Source organism: Brachionichthys hirsutus, chromosome 20 (genome assembly GCF_040956055.1).
Source record: "Brachionichthys hirsutus isolate HB-005 chromosome 20, CSIRO-AGI_Bhir_v1, whole genome shotgun sequence".
Taxonomy (NCBI): Eukaryota; Metazoa; Chordata; class Actinopteri; order Lophiiformes; family Brachionichthyidae; genus Brachionichthys; species Brachionichthys hirsutus.
The window spans coordinates 4,452,481-4,471,806 of record NC_090916.1 but is presented as its reverse complement, the minus strand read 5'-3'; the positions used below and the strand labels follow the sequence as shown (position 1 = coordinate 4,471,806).

The following is a 19,326-nucleotide window of genomic DNA, read 5'->3' as shown; positions in this document are numbered from 1 at the left end:
AAGCAGAATGATCACCTTAGAGCTGACAGTAAATCTATAAAGCTCTCGCAGTGCTAGTCTGTGTTTTTGAAGTTAGGGACAGGCTGTACTCTACCGGAGGTACACACAGTACACAGATGAGTGAGCACCTTGCTTCATCTCGTGCTATCAGGCACATGAATGGTGCTAAAGGTTATATAAGGTCATCTAAAATCTGACTCCCTTTCCTCTTTAATGAGCAAATATTGTCTGCTGTGGGAATGCCCCCCCCCCCCCAGACAGGGAGAGGAAAACATCACAAAATCACATCACGAATACAAATTATGACACAGGGTCATAACATCTGTAATCAATATCGAAGCAAAAACAATGGAAGTCAAACACAGTCTTAAATTAGATTTAAAATAATTTAGGCTTGAGTTTGTTAAGCTGAGTCCAAGAACTTTGTTTGTAGATGCATTTTACAAGACAACGTGACTTTTGACCTGAATGTGGTGCAAAGGGACGACACATTCAGCATCGGACTGATTTGTTTTACAGGTTCTTGTCATTATATTTATTCTTTAAATGTGATCAGATTCCAAACAAGTTGGGAGAGAGGCAGCAAAATACAGTTGAAGCGTTGTTGTAGACCAGGCATGGGCAAACCCAGGCCCGGGGGCCATATGCGGCCCGTTGGGCTGTTTAATCCGGCCCGCTGAATTTGTCCAAATTATATCATTAAATTACATTTTATTATAATTAAACCTCATTCAGTTTACCTTTTCCCTGTAATGCTACCTGTAAAAGGCCAAACCCTTTCATGTAATGGCTTTTGCATGTCATTTATATTAGCTCACACAAACACTCCATCCATCTGTTCCTGGCCCGGCCCCTCTGTCAAATTTTAGAACCCATTGTGGCCCGCGGGTCAAAAAGTTTGCCCACCCCTGTTGTAGACAAACGGTATCGCAGCTTTTGGCTCCAAATCCTCTGCGTGTGTTCTCCCTGTGTCAGTGCGGGTTCTGTCCTGGTTCTCCGGCACAATGATGCACAATCGTTGCTTGTCTTTGTCTTTCATGTGGTCTTGCGATGAACTGGTGATTCGTTGAGGGCGTATCCAACCTTCCCCCCGTGACTATAAACACGATAAGCAGTGAAGAAAATGAAAGTCATACGAGGGTTGAGGGTATGAAAGGCTCGTCCTCGAACCTGATTCATTCACAGGCGAGGGTTTGACAAAGTCCCAACTTTCCAGGGATGGTGATCTGCAGAACTTTCCTTCAACTGATGCACACAACATAATTATAAATGTCTTTACACTTATTATTTCAGGCAAATCAGGATGAAATTACGACACTTTGCTTATATGAAATTAATGTGTCATCGGGGAAAACAAAAGTGACTTTTACAAAAAACAAAAGGATGTAAACATTTAGCGAGATTGATAACGGTTCCGGTGAAATCCCGGGCTGACGCTAATTGACTTTCACGTGGTGAAATCTAAACGCTTACTATACAACATGAAGGGTTAGCGTCAGGGGTCAGGGGGTTAGGGGGTTAGTGTCTGTGACGTATCAGCGTCTGCAGTGAGGGCGGCAGCCAGGACAGAGGGACATCTCAGTCCTCATGAGACGCCTGCAGCTCTGCAAAATTCCATGCCATCCTGGTTGGAATGAAATTAGTGAGCTGGAGGTTTGGACCCGTGACTTTGCTCAGCTGACAGTAAGAGGCTCTCATCTCACACACACATTCAAGGCAGCAGGGTGTGTCTTTTCTTTTAAATAACATAAAATGAAATAAGCAGTGATGGGAAGAAGAAGAAGAAGAAGAAGAAGAAAAGCATTCCGTCCATCTTACTGTACGTCTACAGGCTAAACGACTTGGCTGTGGAGTCGCTCTTCCTTTCACGTAGGGATTTTTCACGTCTGTGGTCTCCACTTCTGGGAGGCAAACCAAAAAAAACCAGACGTGTCCAATATGGAGAACACAGGCTTTTGGGAGGCAACCCTGCAGTTACTTGACACTGTCTATTTGACAACCGGTTGCGTATTTGAAAAACAATCCGTCTTGAGCATGTTGTATCAACAAGGTGGAACTGAGCAGCGGGGTGCAGCGTTTCAAGAGAACTATTTGTGGTTTGTTTTACTGGGAGAGCCTTTCTTCCCCCCCCCCGTTAAAGCATCAATCTAGAGCAGCACAACGGCGATCCTTGTCAGAGCCGCCCCCGTCCCAGACGCTGATTGACTCTGTTCAAGGCCAGATGTGCCAGCAGAGCGTTCAGCATGCCAGAGGGCCCTTGTATTCACAAATTGGTGCTAAAAATTAATGAGAAAATCACCATATGGACACAGAAGGCCTCCCAATTACACCCAATATTCCCTTTATACTGCAATATTCACGTTTCTTTTCTTTTTTTAATTGCTTTGTGAGATCACTGTGGGCCTCACATCAGTATTTAGCTCCCGTTTTGGTGTTATGCGCACGCAAATACTCCAAGTTAAAAGTGAATAAAAGTTAAGCAATCTTTTTTTTCACGGATTAAACACACAGGAAACATGGTACATTCCACCCGCCGGAATCGACATTAAATGCACCAAGCTGATTTTACGACTACTACTGGTGCTAGATGGCTTTGGCTTCTTGCGCAGAAGAACTCGTACATGGGCGTGGACGCCAAAGTAGAACGATGATGTGATGAAAATCGTTCCACGCTGTTCCACTGATCCACAAATGAGGGCAGTAAGATAATTAAAAGCAGAGAAGAGGACAGGATGAGCAAAATGAGCAAAAACGTTTCCATGAATTTATGAAGAAACATTTTCATTCCAGTCTGTCTGGCCTCAAGAGTAAAAAAAATAAAATAATTAACTCCAGTGAGAAGCTGCTGGAAACGGAGGACGAGACAATCCATGTCAATCCAGATTTACTCATATAGAGCAAAAACTCAAAAGACAAATTTGCCTCAAAGGGCTCTGCCATCTGTACAGAACATTAAAGCCATTACCATCCCAGTTCGGATGCTTTAATAGGACGCATTAATGCTGCATTATTTCCCATTGACCATAACTCAACAGCTGTCTGATCAGACTGACGCTCCGGAGGCTCCGGATCAGGGCTGTAATTGGGCGAAACCTTGTTTTCCTCCATTAACCTGCTGCCATTGCAGGACGGCCGGTTGGTTTGGCGCGCGCTCTCTCTCTCAGCCAGCCGGGTCCCCTGTGCTTACGCAAGCGCTGGACCTCTGCCATGTTGCACAACCCAGAGAGCCGGTGAACAGGGTTAACCCGGCTGCAAGCAGCGGGCGGCCCGGGAGACGACCGTCTACAGCTCAACGGGGAGAAGCCCCCCAACGGTTTGCTTCATGTGCCGTTACCACTGGATGAAGAGCAATCTTAAGTGATGACATCATCAGTCCAGAGAGCAGGAATTGGTTATTTTTCCTCATAAATGCTACATCCTGTTGACGCCAGCATGCATGCGTATAGTTGCGACACATACACAACCTGTCTGTGCTGATCCCAGCATGTATTTCCTGTATGAGAATGCTTAGAGTAGTGCAGTGTGTGTGTGTGTGTGTGTGTGTGTGTGTGTGTGTGTGTGTGTGTTTGTGTGTGTGCGGGTGTGTGTGGGTGTGTGTGTGAGCAAGACAGAAAGATGGGGAGAGCGAAGGCATATCCAGGGGAATCAAGCCTAAACTGCAGAAGATTTCTGACCTTGAGGGCGAGTGGGTAAAGCGGGGGGGGGGGGGGGGGGGGGTTTGGGGGAGGAAAAAGGGGAGGAAAAAGCTGAAGGGAAGGAACAAAGAGATGGAGAGAGCGAAGCAGAGTCTTTGGAGGGCAATTGGAAAGCCTCCAGAATCCTCTGCTCAAACCAACCATAAAATTCCAGCCAAAGCCACGAAACCGGAATGAGGTCCGACGAGGGTGCCTTCTGCCCACAATGGGTGTGCATACGTGTGTGTTTCTGATTCTGTGTGTGTCTGTGGTTTGCACAAATTAACTTTTGTGTGTGTGTGTGTGTGTGTGTGTGTGTGCGTGCTACATGTGATTAAAGGGACCTATGAGAGGAGGCCAGGAGGGAGCTGAATGATGCAATCGTCGGAAGCAATGGAGAGGACACGAGGGCGGCAGGAAGGAAGGGAGGGAAGACAGGAAGGAGGGATTGTTGCTTCTGGGGATCCAGCGCTCCAGGAATGTGCTGATGGTGACGTCCAGCAGGGCCGGGGTGGGGGGTGCGGCATTCTGGGAAGCTCCGTGGAGGTGACGCCACCTGCTTTAGCATGCTACAGATTGCAAGCGGACGACAGAAATCACACGTGACTAGAAAGGGACAGACTTTGTGAGTCAGTGTTGTTAGTTTTCAAAAGCGCAACAAGCCGTTCCCTCTCGCTGCAGCTCGGAGGCCCGGATCCACCCTCGCGCAGGAGGAGAGGAAATCTATTTCAGTGCGAGCTGCAGAACGTCCACAGACTCCCACACGGGCTCAGTGATTGGTAAGCCTGGGCGAAGAGTCTATTTATGAGCATGGCAAGAGTGGGCGGTCGTCCTTGAGCGGGTTTGTCTGCCGTCTGAAGTGCCAAGTGCTGTATACAGTTACAACAGATAGAACATGCACAAGGGCGGCTGAAGGTGGAGGAGGGGAAGGGAGGGTGAGAGCGAGAGAGAGCACTGGGAATAGAGACGGTGAGTCAGAGGCCATTTGGAAAGTAATTTCATCTCTGAATGCCGTATACGTTTTCATCAATGAAAGGAAAGAGTTTTCTGAAGCGAGCAGAACAGCGTCTCTGTTCTTTGAAACGAAGCCCATTTGAGGGGGGGGGGGGGCGATAGGACTGATGCCATTCACAGGTTATTCTTTGCACCGAATTTATTGCACGCAGGCGAAGACGTTTGTCGTCTGCGTGCACTCGAACTCGACTGCTCTGACAGCGCTTAGCTGCTGATGCTTTATTGTTGTCGCCATCTTGTTTAGCAATTTCCCTCTGGGCGCTCCGGCTTCCTCCCGCAGTCCAAGACCGTGAAATACTGGAGACTCTAAAATGATGAATGTTTGTCTGCCTGTGTGTCCTTTGATGAACTGGCAGCCAGTCCAGGGTGTCGCCTGCCTCTCATCTGGGCTAGGCAAAAGATGATAGTTGGTCATAAGAGAAATCCTTGGATAATCTGCTCTTTTGTTTGAATTTTGAGTCACATAAACCCTCAATTTGATGTAGCGAGGGAGAACCTGTACCCTCACAGGCTGATCTGGTGAATAGCAAAACATTACATGGACATTTTCCTTTTATTTTCTAAAAGGACCGTTATAGCAAATATGTATTTGATTCTTACGATCCTATTTCTTTTGCAGTTAAATTGGGTAATCCATTCAAAGGTTGCTGAAATGTTTCCACTGACTGCCGCTAAAACATCTAAATCGTTTTTTGGTCTGCTTTTGATTATATCTGCTCATGCATGAAGCTTCATCCTGCTGCACATCCTGTGATTTCTCGCCATCAATCTCGAGGGAAAAGAAGCACATTTCCACATTATGGCAGGATGATTCGTCTACATTTTTACTTAATCACTGGTTTCTTACATCCAGGCTTTGGAGCGGTTGAATGTGGTTTGGCATGATTCCAGTGAAAATGGAAAAGAAGAAGGGCAAAGAGGAGAGAAGATGTGTGGAAGTGTTTGGAGAGAGCGCCACAGAACGCGCCGGGACCGCTTCGTGCATCCTGGCAAAAATGACCTTGGCCTTGTCACGGCTGCAAAAACACGTACAGTGTTTGATTCCTCCTGACATAGATAGAGTGCATCCCAGTGTCAGAGGAGAACAATGGCATTGGTAAAAGTTAAAGAAAACGTTGAATCCTGTTGAACTTTGAGTCTAATAGCATGAAAAAATAAACTAAACTAATGAAAGATGTTTTCTGTTACCCAAGCCCCTCGGCGAAGGGGAAGAGAAAGTCACCACAGAATAAAGATTTTGACTGGTTTTCGCTCTGGCATCGAACAGAATGATGTGGTTCCTTTTGGACCACCATGATCCACGCATCCATAAATGTAATGTTTTAGAGCTTACCATCACTGGTGTGCTTTTATGAGTCAACGGTGAGGAGCTGCAGAGAGGTCCTGCAAGGACACGGCTTACCCCTGCTGCATTCAAATCCAGCATTTGTATGACTCCGGCGTACAAATCCTGTCTGGATAGACAAAAACCATCACCACCAAAATGGTTGCGTTCTCATATGGCTTTGCGTGCGCTCTGCAGCCCCAAATTAAAATCAACCCTTGGCGTTTGGCGTTTTTTGCTTTCCCTCTCACGCACAGTGCACATTTTGTCCTGCTGTTTTTTGCAACGAAGAACGTCAGCGCGGATATTTTCGGTCGTGTGGAGGAGTCGACCCGTGGCAGAGCAAACACAACCCAACTTTGGCAGAATTTTATTTTTGTTTTGTTTGCTCAGTCTGTCACCCTTTCAGAAAAGCATTTTGCACCTCATCTTCTTCACTGACAAACCGATGATGTATCTGTGGGAAGGCCTGTAAACGCAGCCGGCTCTGCAGAAACACCTGGCAATATCGGAAACCTTGGCTCTTTGTTGCATGACATTCTCTCCTGAACCGTGCCGCCACTAAATAATACGCATTGCAATGGAGTCCTTTGAAAACTCAACAAGCGCCGCTGTTATTTCAATGATGTAGGAATGTGTTTGACCTCTTGATTACACAACCGGCGGTGAGATGCAGAAACCTCAGGTCTGTTTCTCTGCCATATCTTCATTCTGACAAGCATCCTAACCCACAGTTTAGGTTTATTGTTCACCGACGACATTGCCTTGAACCTGAAACTGCTGAACCTAACTTTTTTTTATATAAATAAGGTTTTAAGTGAATCAGTTCCCATAAATAGTTCTACAAAATAAAAAGTCCAAACTTGAAAAGACCTTTGCACGACTGTGCAGCAGTTTCCTTCTTCCCTGTTATAGAATACTGGCAATCAATTTGTACGGCTTGTCTCATTAATTTGCACATATTAATTCAATATTCCATTAAAATCTATGCCCATATTCACATTTGACATTAATATCTATGCAAATACTTTCAATTCCCATGAGCCTTGCAGCCCTGCTTCTGCAGATGTGGTGCGCCATTAATATAAAGATGCATCAGGAAGGACCAGTTGTGTGAAAATTGTAATCTATAAATTATGGTGTTACGTGTGTATTGCATGGGATTATTGCAATAAAAACCAGATGGACACTGCGTTCCAGGTCAGAGCTGCACAGCTTGTGTCTGGAGATCAGTATGAGTCACCGGAACAGAGGGGATTGCTAGCTTGCAGAATTCATTAAGACAAAAGTAAGGTCTATGGATTTCCTCAGGAAGAAGAAGAAAAGAAACGCCTTGGCAGCTGCATGACAGGACTGCATGAATTCCCACGTAGCTTTCATACACCTTTGGAAGAGCAGCTTCTCTCTCTCTCTCTCTGCAGTGTGGATGATACAAGTCTGAATGTAAATGATTCAGCCTGAATATTTATTTTTTTCAGTGTTTGCCCTGAATTCTCATACGGCTATAACCTTTTGAGTCTACACATCCTTAAAGATTATTCCTTCACTACTTTAATAGCCTATCTATGCCCGCACCCAAGCACTGACACCACCAGAACCAGAGTAGTATGTGCAATCAAACCACAATGCTGAGGAAATGTAAATGTGGCTTCTAAAGACAGGCTGAACTGCTTTATAGTCCCACCCTGGCACTTAACAGGTTGCGCCTCACTGTTCAATGGCGCCCCCATGCGGACAAGGCAAAGGATTGCGCTCAAAACCTTTGAATTACGGTAACCTCATAAATGTAAACGCATACTGTGTAAATAATAACATAAAGCAATAGTGTCGTGGTTGCTACATGCTTCTGTTTACTTGATTTTCACATGGTTTACAGTTCGCTTCCAATTATAACGGATATGAAACAGGGTTTACCTTCAAAGCACATAAAAAAACACACGTTACTCTAAGATACGATACGATTATAACGTAATGTTATTTTGGAGTGAATTTAAGAAATCATTTTAATGCACTTAAAAACTCAATACACATGCAAAAACTGATTGATGAGCTGCATCGATAGTCGGACATTTCAATGTTTAAATAATACTATAAATGCAAAACGGATCCCAAATCAGCCATCTGGGCGCTGGATAGCATTAATAAGTTAGTGCGTCTTTCATGCGGCTCAATTTCAAATCCTACTACGACGAAGTCATGAAACGCCCACCTCTGCTTTTGATTGGTCGATACTCTGCTGTCTTGATGTTCGTCTTAAGCATGAAGGATTGTGATTGGTTACACCTCGGACAAGAACGTCAAGGTAAACCAATCGAGGACAAAGCTAGGGAGACAACGGCGTTGCCATAGTAGAATCCATTTGGTCTTCTGAAGCTATTTCTACAGGAAATACCTTCTGTAAAAAAAAACACACACACACATTTGGAAGGGCTGCCATTTTACCAACCTTACGGTAAGAGAACTTCGAGTCGACGTATTTTTAGCTTTCTGTCAGACGCTCACTCTGAATTTACGGCGCTTGTATATCCAGCCTGTTTAAGGCCGGCGAACTTAGCTAACCTAGCTTGTCTCCCACTGTTGGCTACCCTACTGTTAGCGGTTAGCATAATCTATAACAAAAGCACAAAACAGCCCTCAGTCTCTTTACATTTATTCAGATGCGCCTTGTGTCAGAAATGATGACTATTTTAGCAAGCTGGCAAATTAAGAAGCATAATGTTAGCCTCATTCGGGGTGTGGAAAGAGCTAACTAACTTCTCGGCTAATTTCATGTGATTGTTTTTGTGTTGCTGGTTGTTGTATCAAGCAGTTTGTACCCAAAACAAACTTTACGTCCTAAATTATGGAACTCCTCCATTCCACTCCCTTTATTCTCCAATAAACCTACATTGATAACCGCAGAGGGTAATTCAAATAACGCATAACTAAAGGAAGCATTTCAAGTCACCGCTCCCTGCATTTATTTTTTCTCTCTCTCAGGAACACAAATGAATAATGGGGGTCAACGTCATCCGGCTCACTTCTAAGTCCCACCATCATAACGTCCTGGCCTGCCTGCATCAGTTTATGCTGCAGGGGCAGCTGAGTGACGTGACGGTGCAGGTGGACTACCAGGGAGATGTGCAGGAGTTCCAGAGCCACCAGGTGATGCTCGCAGCATCCAGCAGCTACTTCAAGAATATCCTTCTTTCCCAAGACGCCCCCCGAGAAAAAGTAGTACTCTCAAATATGCGCTGCAACTACTTCACTAAATTTTTGGAATTCGTCTACACCGGTAAAGTCGAGGTCGCGAGAGATGAAATTGGAGAAGTTTTCGCTGCGGCGCAATATTTGGGCTGCGAAGATCTGGTGGAGGTTTGTGACGAAGCAAGGAGCGCCGGAATCCTTCAGCGTCCTACGAGGAACACGTCTGCGCCGGGGGTTGTTGACGAAGATGGCCTGCACGGAGAGAAAAGGGCCAAAGGGAAGCAGCAGCCTGAAAGCGTGACCCCGAGGCGCCGGCTGTCTCCACGGAGCTCCGAAAAAGAAGTTGCTTCGAAAAGACGCAAGGTCAAGAAAACGGGAACGGATGAAAAGAGACGAGGAAGAAGGCTGAGGCGGGGCATGGCTGGCCATAGAGGCCTTCAGGGGCCTTCGGTAGACGAGCAGGAGGATTTTAACAATGAAAACCGAGTCGGCAATGGAGATGCAGGCGAGGGTGAGGACGGGAGTGACGCGGAAACTCGACCGCTGAACCGGGCAGAGAAAGGAGACGAGTCATCGTCGGGAGTTCTGGAGTCTGACATGCTCGATTGGAAATGCGTAGAGGAAGAGCAGAGTGACGATGACGAAGGCACGCCGTCGTTAACTCCGGACGCGGGGGGGCAAGAGGATGAAGATGGGAAGAAGAAGGGCGGACAAAGAGCATCCAAGGCCCAGTTCCTGTGTAATAAGTGCCAACGGACTTTCCACTATGAGAAAAGCTACTTGAAGCACATCAGGTAGGAAAGGACGATGCATGGAATACAGGAAATTAAGTAATTTAAGAAGAAAATGTCTTAAAATTATTGAAAGTATTTCTCTACGCTGCAGCAGCAAGAAATAATCAGTTAGTCAAAATAAGACATTTCGGGTTAGGATTAAGTGTTTAACATTTAAAACAACATAATGTCATGTTTCTAGAGCTGAGATCTTTACTGGGGCCGTGTCAGTTGATTATTCATGCGTTTTTAAAATGCTAGCGCTTGTGTTCTGACGTTCCTGCGATTCCTCGGCCAGTACCTACCACGGGCTGAAAGCAGACGTCGTCTACCGCTGCGAGATCTGCCAGCAAACCTTCGTTAACCGCAGGAACCTGAAGATCCACGAGAAGCACGTCCACAGCACCGAGAGGCTTTTCCCCTGCGACTGCTGCTCCAAAACGTTTAAAAGAAAGAAGGATGTCGTCCGCCACCAGCGACAGGTGAGGGTGGTAGAATTAAACATTCAACGAGTTCTTTTTTTTCACTGATTTGATCGTTTTTGCTTTGTTGCCTCTCAGGTTCACGAACGCAGCAACCAGCGGCACGTCTGCCACGAGTGCGGGAAAACGCTCAGCTCCAAAACGGCCCTGCTGCTCCACGAGAGGACGCACACGGGAGCAAAGCCTTTTGAGTGCACCGACTGCGGCGCCAAGTTTACCCAAAACTCCGCCCTCAAGATGCACCGCAGGTACGGGAAGCTCTCTCGCCGGCCGATGGAGTGAAAACAGATAAAGAACAAATCGGAAGATTAAAAAGGTTTTAATGTTGGCTCGGAAAGGAATAATTTAGCATGAGAAGAGCGAGGAAGAGAGGAACGCTAACCGCATCTGCTCTACAGGACTCACACAGGAGAGAAGCCATTCGCGTGCGACGAGTGCGACGCCCGCTTCACTCAGAAACACATGCTGATCTATCATAAGCGGTCGCATTCAGGTAAACGTCTGCCTTTCGTCGTAAGGGGGTGGGTGTTGGGTATATTTATCCTGCCTTTTCACCATTAGGCGTTTAGGCCTGTGCGCACGCACCCAATGTCGCTGTTTTTGTCATCGTTTAGGAGAGAAGCCCTTCATGTGCGAAGACTGCGGCAAAAGCTTCGCGTGTAAAGAATACCTGCGGCACCACTCGAACATCCACACGGGCTCCAGGCCGTACAAGTGCAACGAGTGTGGCCGAGGCTTCGCTCAGAGGAATTCCCTCCACCAGCATGTAAAAGTACACACAGGTACTCCTCCTTCAGCCATCATGTGTATATATATATATATTTCCTTCCCTCCTCTATTAACACTACCGTCCCTCTTGGATATGATTTGTCAGGCGAGCGTCCTTACAGCTGCAAAGACTGTGCCAAGCATTTCACGCAGCTCAACGCCCTCCAGAGACACCATCGCATCCACACGGGAGAGAAGCCCTACATGTGCGGCCTCTGCAGCCGCACCTTCACGGACAAGTCCACCTTCCGCAGACACGCCAAGGTGAGCACGCTTTCCCTCCTGCGGTGAACGGAAAGGGTGCTTCAACCTTAACATGAGCTCTTCTAACGTTCAGATCCATGGTTCAGATGCTCCCTGGAAGACGTACCTCGTGGTGCTGGAGGGAAATTTGGAGAGCAAAAAGGCCAAGAGCCCCACTAAGGGAAAGACTGACGACGCTGAAGCAGCGGGGAAGAAGGGTGCCGTGCTAAACAGTGTTGTGACTGGTGGCACCGATGCTGCTGGCGGCACCGGTGCCACCCTCGCCAACTCCATTGCGGTGCCGGCTGAGCCGGTCACTATCCACTCTGAATGGGCGTCTCACGGAGCCATTGCTCTGGTCAGCCACGGCGCCGTCGGCGGGATCACCGTCATCCAAGCCGAGGTGCCGCCGGGGACCCAGCTCCAGCCCATCCTAACCACCGACGGCACAGGAAGCGGCGTCATCTCCTTAGATGGGTCAGCCATCCCTGTCCAATTCACCATGCCGGTGTCCGTGTCTCAAACTATTCCTTTGTCCTCTGAAGTTCCCACCCTCTCAGTTCCCGTCTCTGACGGCACCTTCGTGCCGGTCTTAGAGGTCCCAGGAACCTCCACATCAGCCATCCTGGAAGCCATCGCTTCACAGACCAGTTTGGCTCCAGTTCCAGAGAATGAAACGTCTGCGCAGAAAGGCACGCAGCCCGATATTCAGACTGTCACCGTCGGATGAGTCTCTACTGCTGGACCTGAGGCCTGAGGTAGCTCCAGCTCAACATGCTGTGTAGAAAATGCAAACGCATGTAAATATAAGTACAGTGCCCCCCCCCCCCCCCTCTACGTCGCTTCCTCAGTACATCTAAAAAACATTATATCCGATCTCGTTGGATTTCAGAATCAGAATCCTGTATTAATCCCAGAGGGCATTTCCAATTCCCTCTCATACACTTCGCTCTGCGTGGTGTAATTACGTGTCCGTCGCACGTGAATACGGTTTAAATTAGTTCACAGTGCGATACGTTAAAAAAGATGCGGCAAAAATTAGGAAGACTCACTGTGAACTAAAACGGCGAAAAAGGTTATGTTGCGAAATAAGGTGTCGATAAAAATGGTTTAATAATGTGGATCGCTGAGCTCGGACATGAGAAGCCGAGGAAGCTGTACGATTCTTTTCCTTCTGCCATATCGCAGAAGGATCGTAACGACGAAGAAGAGGAAAACAGCAGCGATGTACATTAGAATGTAAATACATGTTTTTCATGGTCCTGTATTTAATTTAACATGTATGTCTTATATTTCCATTATACAACTCTACTGTGCTTATAATTTGGTGGGAAAGGGTACTAGTCCAGGGAGGGTTGATAACAGTGTGGGGGCGGTTCGTAAAGTGTAAATATATACGTAAATAATATAACTATCTCGCCTCTACTTCACAATTTTTCCCATCTCACCACGATAGGAGAGGAATCGCTGTACTCATCTGGGAGAAGGTTGACTTAAAAATGGCATTTCCTTTATTTATTCTATTTTGAAATCACTGAATTTGTTCTTCTGATCCTGCGTCACGACGACTATAATGAAGTGTTTCATTTCAACAGTACTGATGGTTCACTGAATGTCACACTCATTTACTTGGGATCTCATCACCAAGGCATAACGGTGTATTGTAATTTGGTAATTTTACAATATATAAGTATGTACTCATTTAATCTAATCAATAAATGTAACAACTCAGGCTGAATAAGGAATAAAACATGTTTTGCCTCAACTGGAAAGATGTCTGGCAATAAATCATTTTAGAATGTAAATGTCCTTCCCAAAAATAATGAACTTGAACATGAATAGATTTAAAAGGCAGACGGGAGTTTATTACCTGCATCATTACTGCGGAGTGATGCTGCCTTCAAGTGCTCTCGGAAAGATGATCCTTACCGCTTGCTAATTACGAGCGCGTCCTGTTCATGCGATTTTGTTGTGGCATAAACTGCCGGCCATTTTGAAAGGTCAAAGGTTATCATCTCAGAAACTCGGGCATCAAAATAAATTCCCGATTCTCCAGTGGAAAATACGACTTCAGGGGGGGGCGTTCATGTGCAATTTTTGACTCGACAAAGTGGCATTTACCACAATTACGACACCACGTGAAGGCAGCATAAGGGAGGTCAAAGCAGAATAACACAGCTGGGCTACATCATTATTCTGGTCCATTCACAAGCAGACAGGTCACATCGTAGCTCCGTTGTCATTCCGCCTGGAAGGAGTTGGATACGCAGGGCGACTGACCCGAGTAAAAACTTTGGTCTGGCTCTCACGACTGAAAGTAACCAGGCAGCCCCAGAAACAGCGACATGCTCAACCGAGTCGACGGGGAGGCAAGTCTTCAAAGACGGGTACGAGAGGAGTGACTAGTAACGCACGCCACCCCCAAAACATGTGACAGTAATAACTCTAAAGTAAATCAACACGTACGAATGATTCTGGGTGCAAATGTTTAACAGTCGACACGTTTTGCATATCTTTGCCCTTCTTTAAGAAGAGTCTATCCCCGTCGGGAATACAATTGAAGCAGTCACTTTTGCATTGCTCTCATGACTTTGAACCCCCATCGACTGATCGGATCGCTCATCTCAAATGGATAAAAAATAATAATAAAAATATGTAATGATACATTCTTGAAATCTATACAGACCGTTAAAAACAAATCACACACCAAAAAAAAGAATCCATCTGACCCAAGAAACAATAACTGTACAAACATGCAGTGCCTTTGTCAATACTAAAGTCAGTTTCTTTATAGTACTGTATACAGGTCTGACCCCCCCCCCCCCCAGGAGACAGACTGAGTTAGAATAGGGGTGCAGCAGTCCCCTGGGCAAGAGCATTTGCATTTTGACTAGATTCAAAGGGAAAGCTAAAATAGTACAGTATAGCAGTGAGCAGTGGAGAATTCAGCCATCAGGTGCTGCACTGTGTGTGTGTGTGCGTGTGTGTGTGTGAAAGCATGCTTGGCGCTGGGTTCCCTCCTCACTTCAGATCGCCTTCATCACCCTGGATGCTCTTTTTGATGCGCAGCAGGAGGGTTGTGTGCCACTGGTCCAGGCGTGAGATCGAGTCGAATTCTTTGACCTGAAGTCACACAAACGGCGTGAATCTTTATTCATTGCTGGTTATTTGCAGTTACATGATATGATGCTGTAAATGAGAAGTAGAGTCTCGGGTATACATGGGTACAGAAATTCACTGCATCCGTCTCATAAACACAAAGTCCTGGGAGACCAGGAGATCCAGCCATGAACACGAGGGAGCCGACAAACTTGAGAACTTTCTCGGGTATAGACGAGACTTACTGCCTCTGTGAACGCCTCGCTGTTCTGCTCCTCATGAGCCTCAAGAAGTTTCTGTCAGGACAATAAAAAAAAAAACATTCATGGAAAATGAACAGATGAAGAGGGGAACGTACAATTCCTCAGAGCTCCAAGCGAGTTACCTTCAACAGTTTGCACTCTCTGGAGTCCGAGAAAGCCGGGAACATCTCCTCGTATTTTTCCACAGCGATCTGCGGAGACATCGGCGTGTTATTATTCTCCCCACCGTTCCCCCCGAGCCGATCGACCGCGGTATGAACTCGCCTTAGCGTTGAGCTCATCCACGATGAAATGACACAGAGAGGCTTTGAAGAAATACTCTTTGGCGCTGTACTTCAGCAACGGGTTGTCCATCGTGTTGGCTCCAACCTGCGTGCGTGCCGATCACACAGGACGCGTCAGAAAGGTCGCCGGTTCAGTGCCGACGGAGGAAACGCAACGTGTACATGCCTGCTCGTAGATCTCAATAGCCTTCTGGTACTGCTCCAGCTGAGCACAGTAACCCCCCACCTTCAGCAGACACTTGTTGGCAGAACTAAGAAAAACAGTAAATACAGTCGGTACAAGACAAAACTCATTTAAATAAAGTGTGTGTTTAGCAAAAAGAAACCGCTGTGACAAGCGGAATGCACTGGCAGCAGAGCTGTGAGTGAGTACGTACATATCAAGCATATAAATATACATAAATATATAAAATAATATACAAATTATTTCACTCATTCATTGATTTTCTAAGAAGAAAAAACACTTAGGAAAAGAAACAGAACCGCACCTGTTAGATTCTTCTCCTTTGTAGTAGTCAGCTGCTTGTTCATAATGAGCAATGGCCTTTGCAGAAGAAGAATCATGTGTCCCCCCCCCCCCCCGAAAACAAATAGCATACAATGGTGGTAAACATTTATTCGTGAGATTAACCGACGTTGCAAACTTCGGCTGCGTGACATTACCTTTTCTATATCTACCAGTTCAGACTCGTAGACCTCTGCGATACTGATGTGGTGTTTGGCTGCGATGGTGAATCTTCCCTGGAGGAGGAGGAAGAGGAGAAATCAATACTAACTGGATCTATGATCAATGAAAGCGCCGCGTTACCCAGAACAAAACACTTCAGCCACAAACATCGACGCACGAGCAAATCCTGTTGATGTTGCGACTGAAGTTCAAGAAAACAAAAAGCAGGTTCCAGTCAGAACGTTAGGATTTGTTATTTGTTTTTTTTAAATAAATAAATTCAAACACCATATTTTAGATCACTGATGAACAACACAAAATCCAAATACTGATGTGCATCAATGTTTTCCTCCACAGTCCCTTTCCGAGTCGTCTTACCATGTCAGTGTAAATATCGATGGCGGCATTTAAACACTTGATTGCCTCTTTTGACAGCATAGAGGGAAGAGGAGGGAACAGTTAGAAATCAAGTTGATCTAATCTAAGAAGAACCCTGAAAAAAAACATGCTGGGATATTTTAACCGGCTTCAATGAGGGAGGGGGAAAAATAGTTTTGCAGGTTTTATACACAACACATAATCACAAGACAAACACACAAACCGGCTACGACACCCAGACCAACGCCTAAATATATATTCAGGAGAATACTGAATAAATCCAGGCAGTGAGGAAGAGCACCGCGACTTGGCTCATTGTAAATGTCACGCAATGAGTCGTGCATATTAATCGCTTAAAGCATAAAAAGCAAAGCAACTAATCAGCTTGAGCTGTCTGTAGTAAAGCCCTTATTTAATGAATGAACGGATGGACGTCATGGCATTCAGTATTCCTGAAAAATACACGATGATGATGACGATGAAAACACTCTCGAAGAGGAAGTCTCTACACCACGGGTGTCTTAAACGACAGCAGCGACAGCCTCAAGCTCTTCAGAGTCAACATTTCACACGAAGGAGTTTCATTATGTTACGGCCGTACCGTTGGGGTCAGACTTCTTGAAAGCATTGCCTGCGTCGATGAAGCTGGTGGCGCCGTCGTGCTTGTTCTGCAGCTGCATGTGGAGGCGTGCCGCCTTGCAAAACGCATTTCCAGCAGCTGCAGACAGACAGAAACATTTTAACAGACTCACAGTTTTACATGAGGACTTTTCTTTTTTTTCCCCCCCCCCACACGTGCAGCACCTTTCGGTTATAGCGTCAAACACAATAAATTAAACACTGACGTATAACCGGAGGGGTTTAAATCAATCATTTTAGCGTGTATTGTAGAAATGAGCTCGTCACACCGCTCCAGTTCTTGGCCATCTTGAACATGTTCGCAGCTCTGCAGTACATCTCGCACGCTTCTTCCACTTTATGAGGTCCTCTAGACAAAGACAGGAAAGAAAATAAAAAAAAACACATTCACAAAACTGGAGCAGATACTTATATTCATAAAGTCCTTATATACGATGCATGTAGTAAATATGTGTATATATCCAGGTATATTGATAAAGTTGCGCTGGCGAAAGCAGGAGTAGTTCAAGCTATTTATTGTAACTCCATATAGTGAAGGAACGTGCCTAGCTAAAAATAAATGCTCAAATTTAAACTGTCTGAATTATGAAAAAACAACAACTGTACAATATAATAACGATGAGTTACAAAATTATAGTTTTTGTGTAATGTAGATGAAAGGTAATATGCAAATAAACTTAAAAGTGCATTGTCAACCCTCTAAATTAGCCCTAGCTTCCGCTCTGTGCAGCACAGGCGTCGTTTGTTTACAAAGATAGCAGCTAACTCCTGCACACACATTATTATGCCGAATTAAATGTGTTATTTCATTCTGGTTTAAAATGCATTATAACTTCGCTTTTGCTAATTAGCATGTCGATGCCTAGCTGAATAAATTACCCCGCGCATGTCGGCTGAGTGCCAACTTTGCAGCTGACAGTTCCGCTTGCTAGCCGTTTGTTCTTTGGTGCAGTGCCGTCTTACCCTCCAAACATGCCTCCCAAAAAAGAGCCGGACGACTTGACTTTTTTGTCAGCGTCGGCCATTAGCTGAATCGCTTCTTTCTCCTTCCCAGAGTTGTCCATTTTATCGCCTTTACTTGAAACAAACTTGTCCGGAGGGAATCAACCGCAGAGGATTCTGCTGTGTACACACTGAGGATTACAGGCTTTATTAAACGTGGGCGTGCCAGGGGCTTAGCGAGTCTCGGGTCATCGCGGGAGTTGGAGTGCTCTGAGTGGGAGACATGGTTGACTTCAGAACAAAAGAAACTACAACTCCCGGTGAAACGTGGAGCCATTCTTTTTTCCCTTGATTTGTCGTCGCAATTCACGTAATTATATTTTATTTTTATTATTTTTATTTGCTTTTCTGTTAAACTTTTTCAAGATGATAAAAATACAATTATTTAATTGAAATGAATTAAGAATAATACCTACACTTAACCATTTATATAGCCATTACTGTTCAGACAAATATTCCGTTCTACCTTAACACTACTACACTTGTTTTTTTAATGTTGGGTTTTATTTTATTATACACATTCTACCTATGTTATTTCTGAACTAATTTGGGCAGGTATGTTTTATTTAATGTCATTTAACTATTGTTAAGTGTTTGCCATCATTTTCTACTCTTGAATTTTTATTTTTTATTCAAAGCGAGACATAAAATGCGTTTTGTGAGCTGCATTTTGTTTGTGCCAATGGTGTTGCGTTTATAATCTTATTAAATTGAACATGCAAACAACCTTAAATAAGAAGGTTGATTTGCTCTGCCGACATGCCGTGGTTGCCAGGGGATAATGTTTATTATATTTATATTAGCACACACATTAATTTGCTATATTTACATTTTCAAACTATTTTCACCTTTGCAAAAAATAAAAAAAATAAAAAAATACTGAAGCTTTATAATTAGTAATTCATATATTTGTCCTACAGGAGGCGCTAAAACATTACAGTTCAGGTGACATTTTCCTGTACACCAGGGGTCCCCATCCACCGGCCCGCGGTGGGTTAAGAAAAGCTCCGGAGAAGGATGGGGCACTGGAGAGCTCCCAGAAAAGAAAAGAAAAATGTAATCTGTGTAACAACTTTATTTACAAGCGAGAGATTATTTCAATAATGAATGATTATTATTTAAATCAAGATATCTAGATAAACTGAAAAGGGCCCAGCTGATTATCCTATTGCCTTATTATATTACACACTATTGTGAGATGGTTTCATATAAGTGTAAACAAACTATTTAAAATAAATCATTATTATAAGTCAGTACAGTGTGGCTGGAATTATGTTGAAGTATGTTATGTTGGGCATTTCCAGACCGAACAATATTTATTTGGCTTCATAATGATATTTAACAGATAAACCAAGCGGGTACTGCGTGTCAAGCCTTCAAATTCCAAAGCTAAATGTTAAACTCTTTCAATCATGTTAAGTATCTGTATGAAGCTAAATGCTCCTTCTGCTGCTGGAAAGACAGGTTTCATAGCTTTCATGCTCTACCAAGCCACAGGCCTGCAACGTAAGGTGTGCCGTTTGACTCATA

The 19,326-nt window shown here is 44.9% G+C and overlaps 2 protein-coding genes across 2 annotated transcripts; one reads left to right on the top strand and one right to left on the bottom strand.

The window, feature by feature from the left end:
* The first annotated feature begins 9,006 nt into the window (after window positions 1-9,006).
* gzf1 (GDNF-inducible zinc finger protein 1) lies at window positions 9,007-12,194 on the top strand. The gene is made up of 7 exons (XM_068753806.1): window positions 9,007-9,992; window positions 10,270-10,453; window positions 10,532-10,701; window positions 10,852-10,946; window positions 11,068-11,235; window positions 11,328-11,485; window positions 11,559-12,194. The coding sequence occupies exons 1-7, from the start codon at window positions 9,007-9,009 to the stop codon at window positions 12,192-12,194; spliced, it is 2,397 nt and encodes a 798-aa protein (XP_068609907.1).
* Window positions 12,195-14,452: 2,258 nt separating this feature from the next.
* On the bottom strand, window positions 14,453-17,858 carry napbb (N-ethylmaleimide-sensitive factor attachment protein, beta b). Its single transcript, XM_068754170.1, has 11 exons — window positions 17,758-17,858; window positions 17,064-17,143; window positions 16,757-16,873; window positions 16,156-16,202; window positions 15,774-15,851; window positions 15,599-15,654; window positions 15,277-15,361; window positions 15,091-15,195; window positions 14,949-15,017; window positions 14,809-14,859; window positions 14,453-14,587 (listed from the first exon to the last, which is right to left on the bottom strand). The coding sequence occupies exons 1-11, from the start codon at window positions 17,856-17,858 to the stop codon at window positions 14,486-14,488; spliced, it is 891 nt and encodes a 296-aa protein (XP_068610271.1). The 3' UTR covers window positions 14,453-14,485.
* Window positions 17,859-19,326: the final 1,468 nt, after the last annotated feature.

Coding starts and splice junctions, on each gene's coding strand:
- gzf1 (XM_068753806.1), top strand. CDS start 9,007: ATGGGGGTCAACGTCATCCGGCTCACTTCTAAGTCCCACCATCATAAC. Junction 10,702..10,851: donor GCCCTCAAGATGCACCGCAG/GTACGGGAAGCT, acceptor TCTGCTCTACAG/GACTCACACAGGAGAGAAGC. Junction 11,236..11,327: donor GCATGTAAAAGTACACACAG/GTACTCCTCCTT, acceptor ATGATTTGTCAG/GCGAGCGTCCTTACAGCTGC.
- napbb (XM_068754170.1), bottom strand. CDS start 17,858: ATGGACAACTCTGGGAAGGAGAAAGAAGCGATTCAGCTAATGGCCGAC. Junction 16,203..16,756: donor CAAGAAGTCTGACCCCAACG/GTACGGCCGTAA, acceptor TGCTGTCAAAAG/AGGCAATCAAGTGTTTAAAT. Junction 14,860..14,948: donor GAGAGTGCAAACTGTTGAAG/GTAACTCGCTTG, acceptor TTGTCCTGACAG/AAACTTCTTGAGGCTCATGA.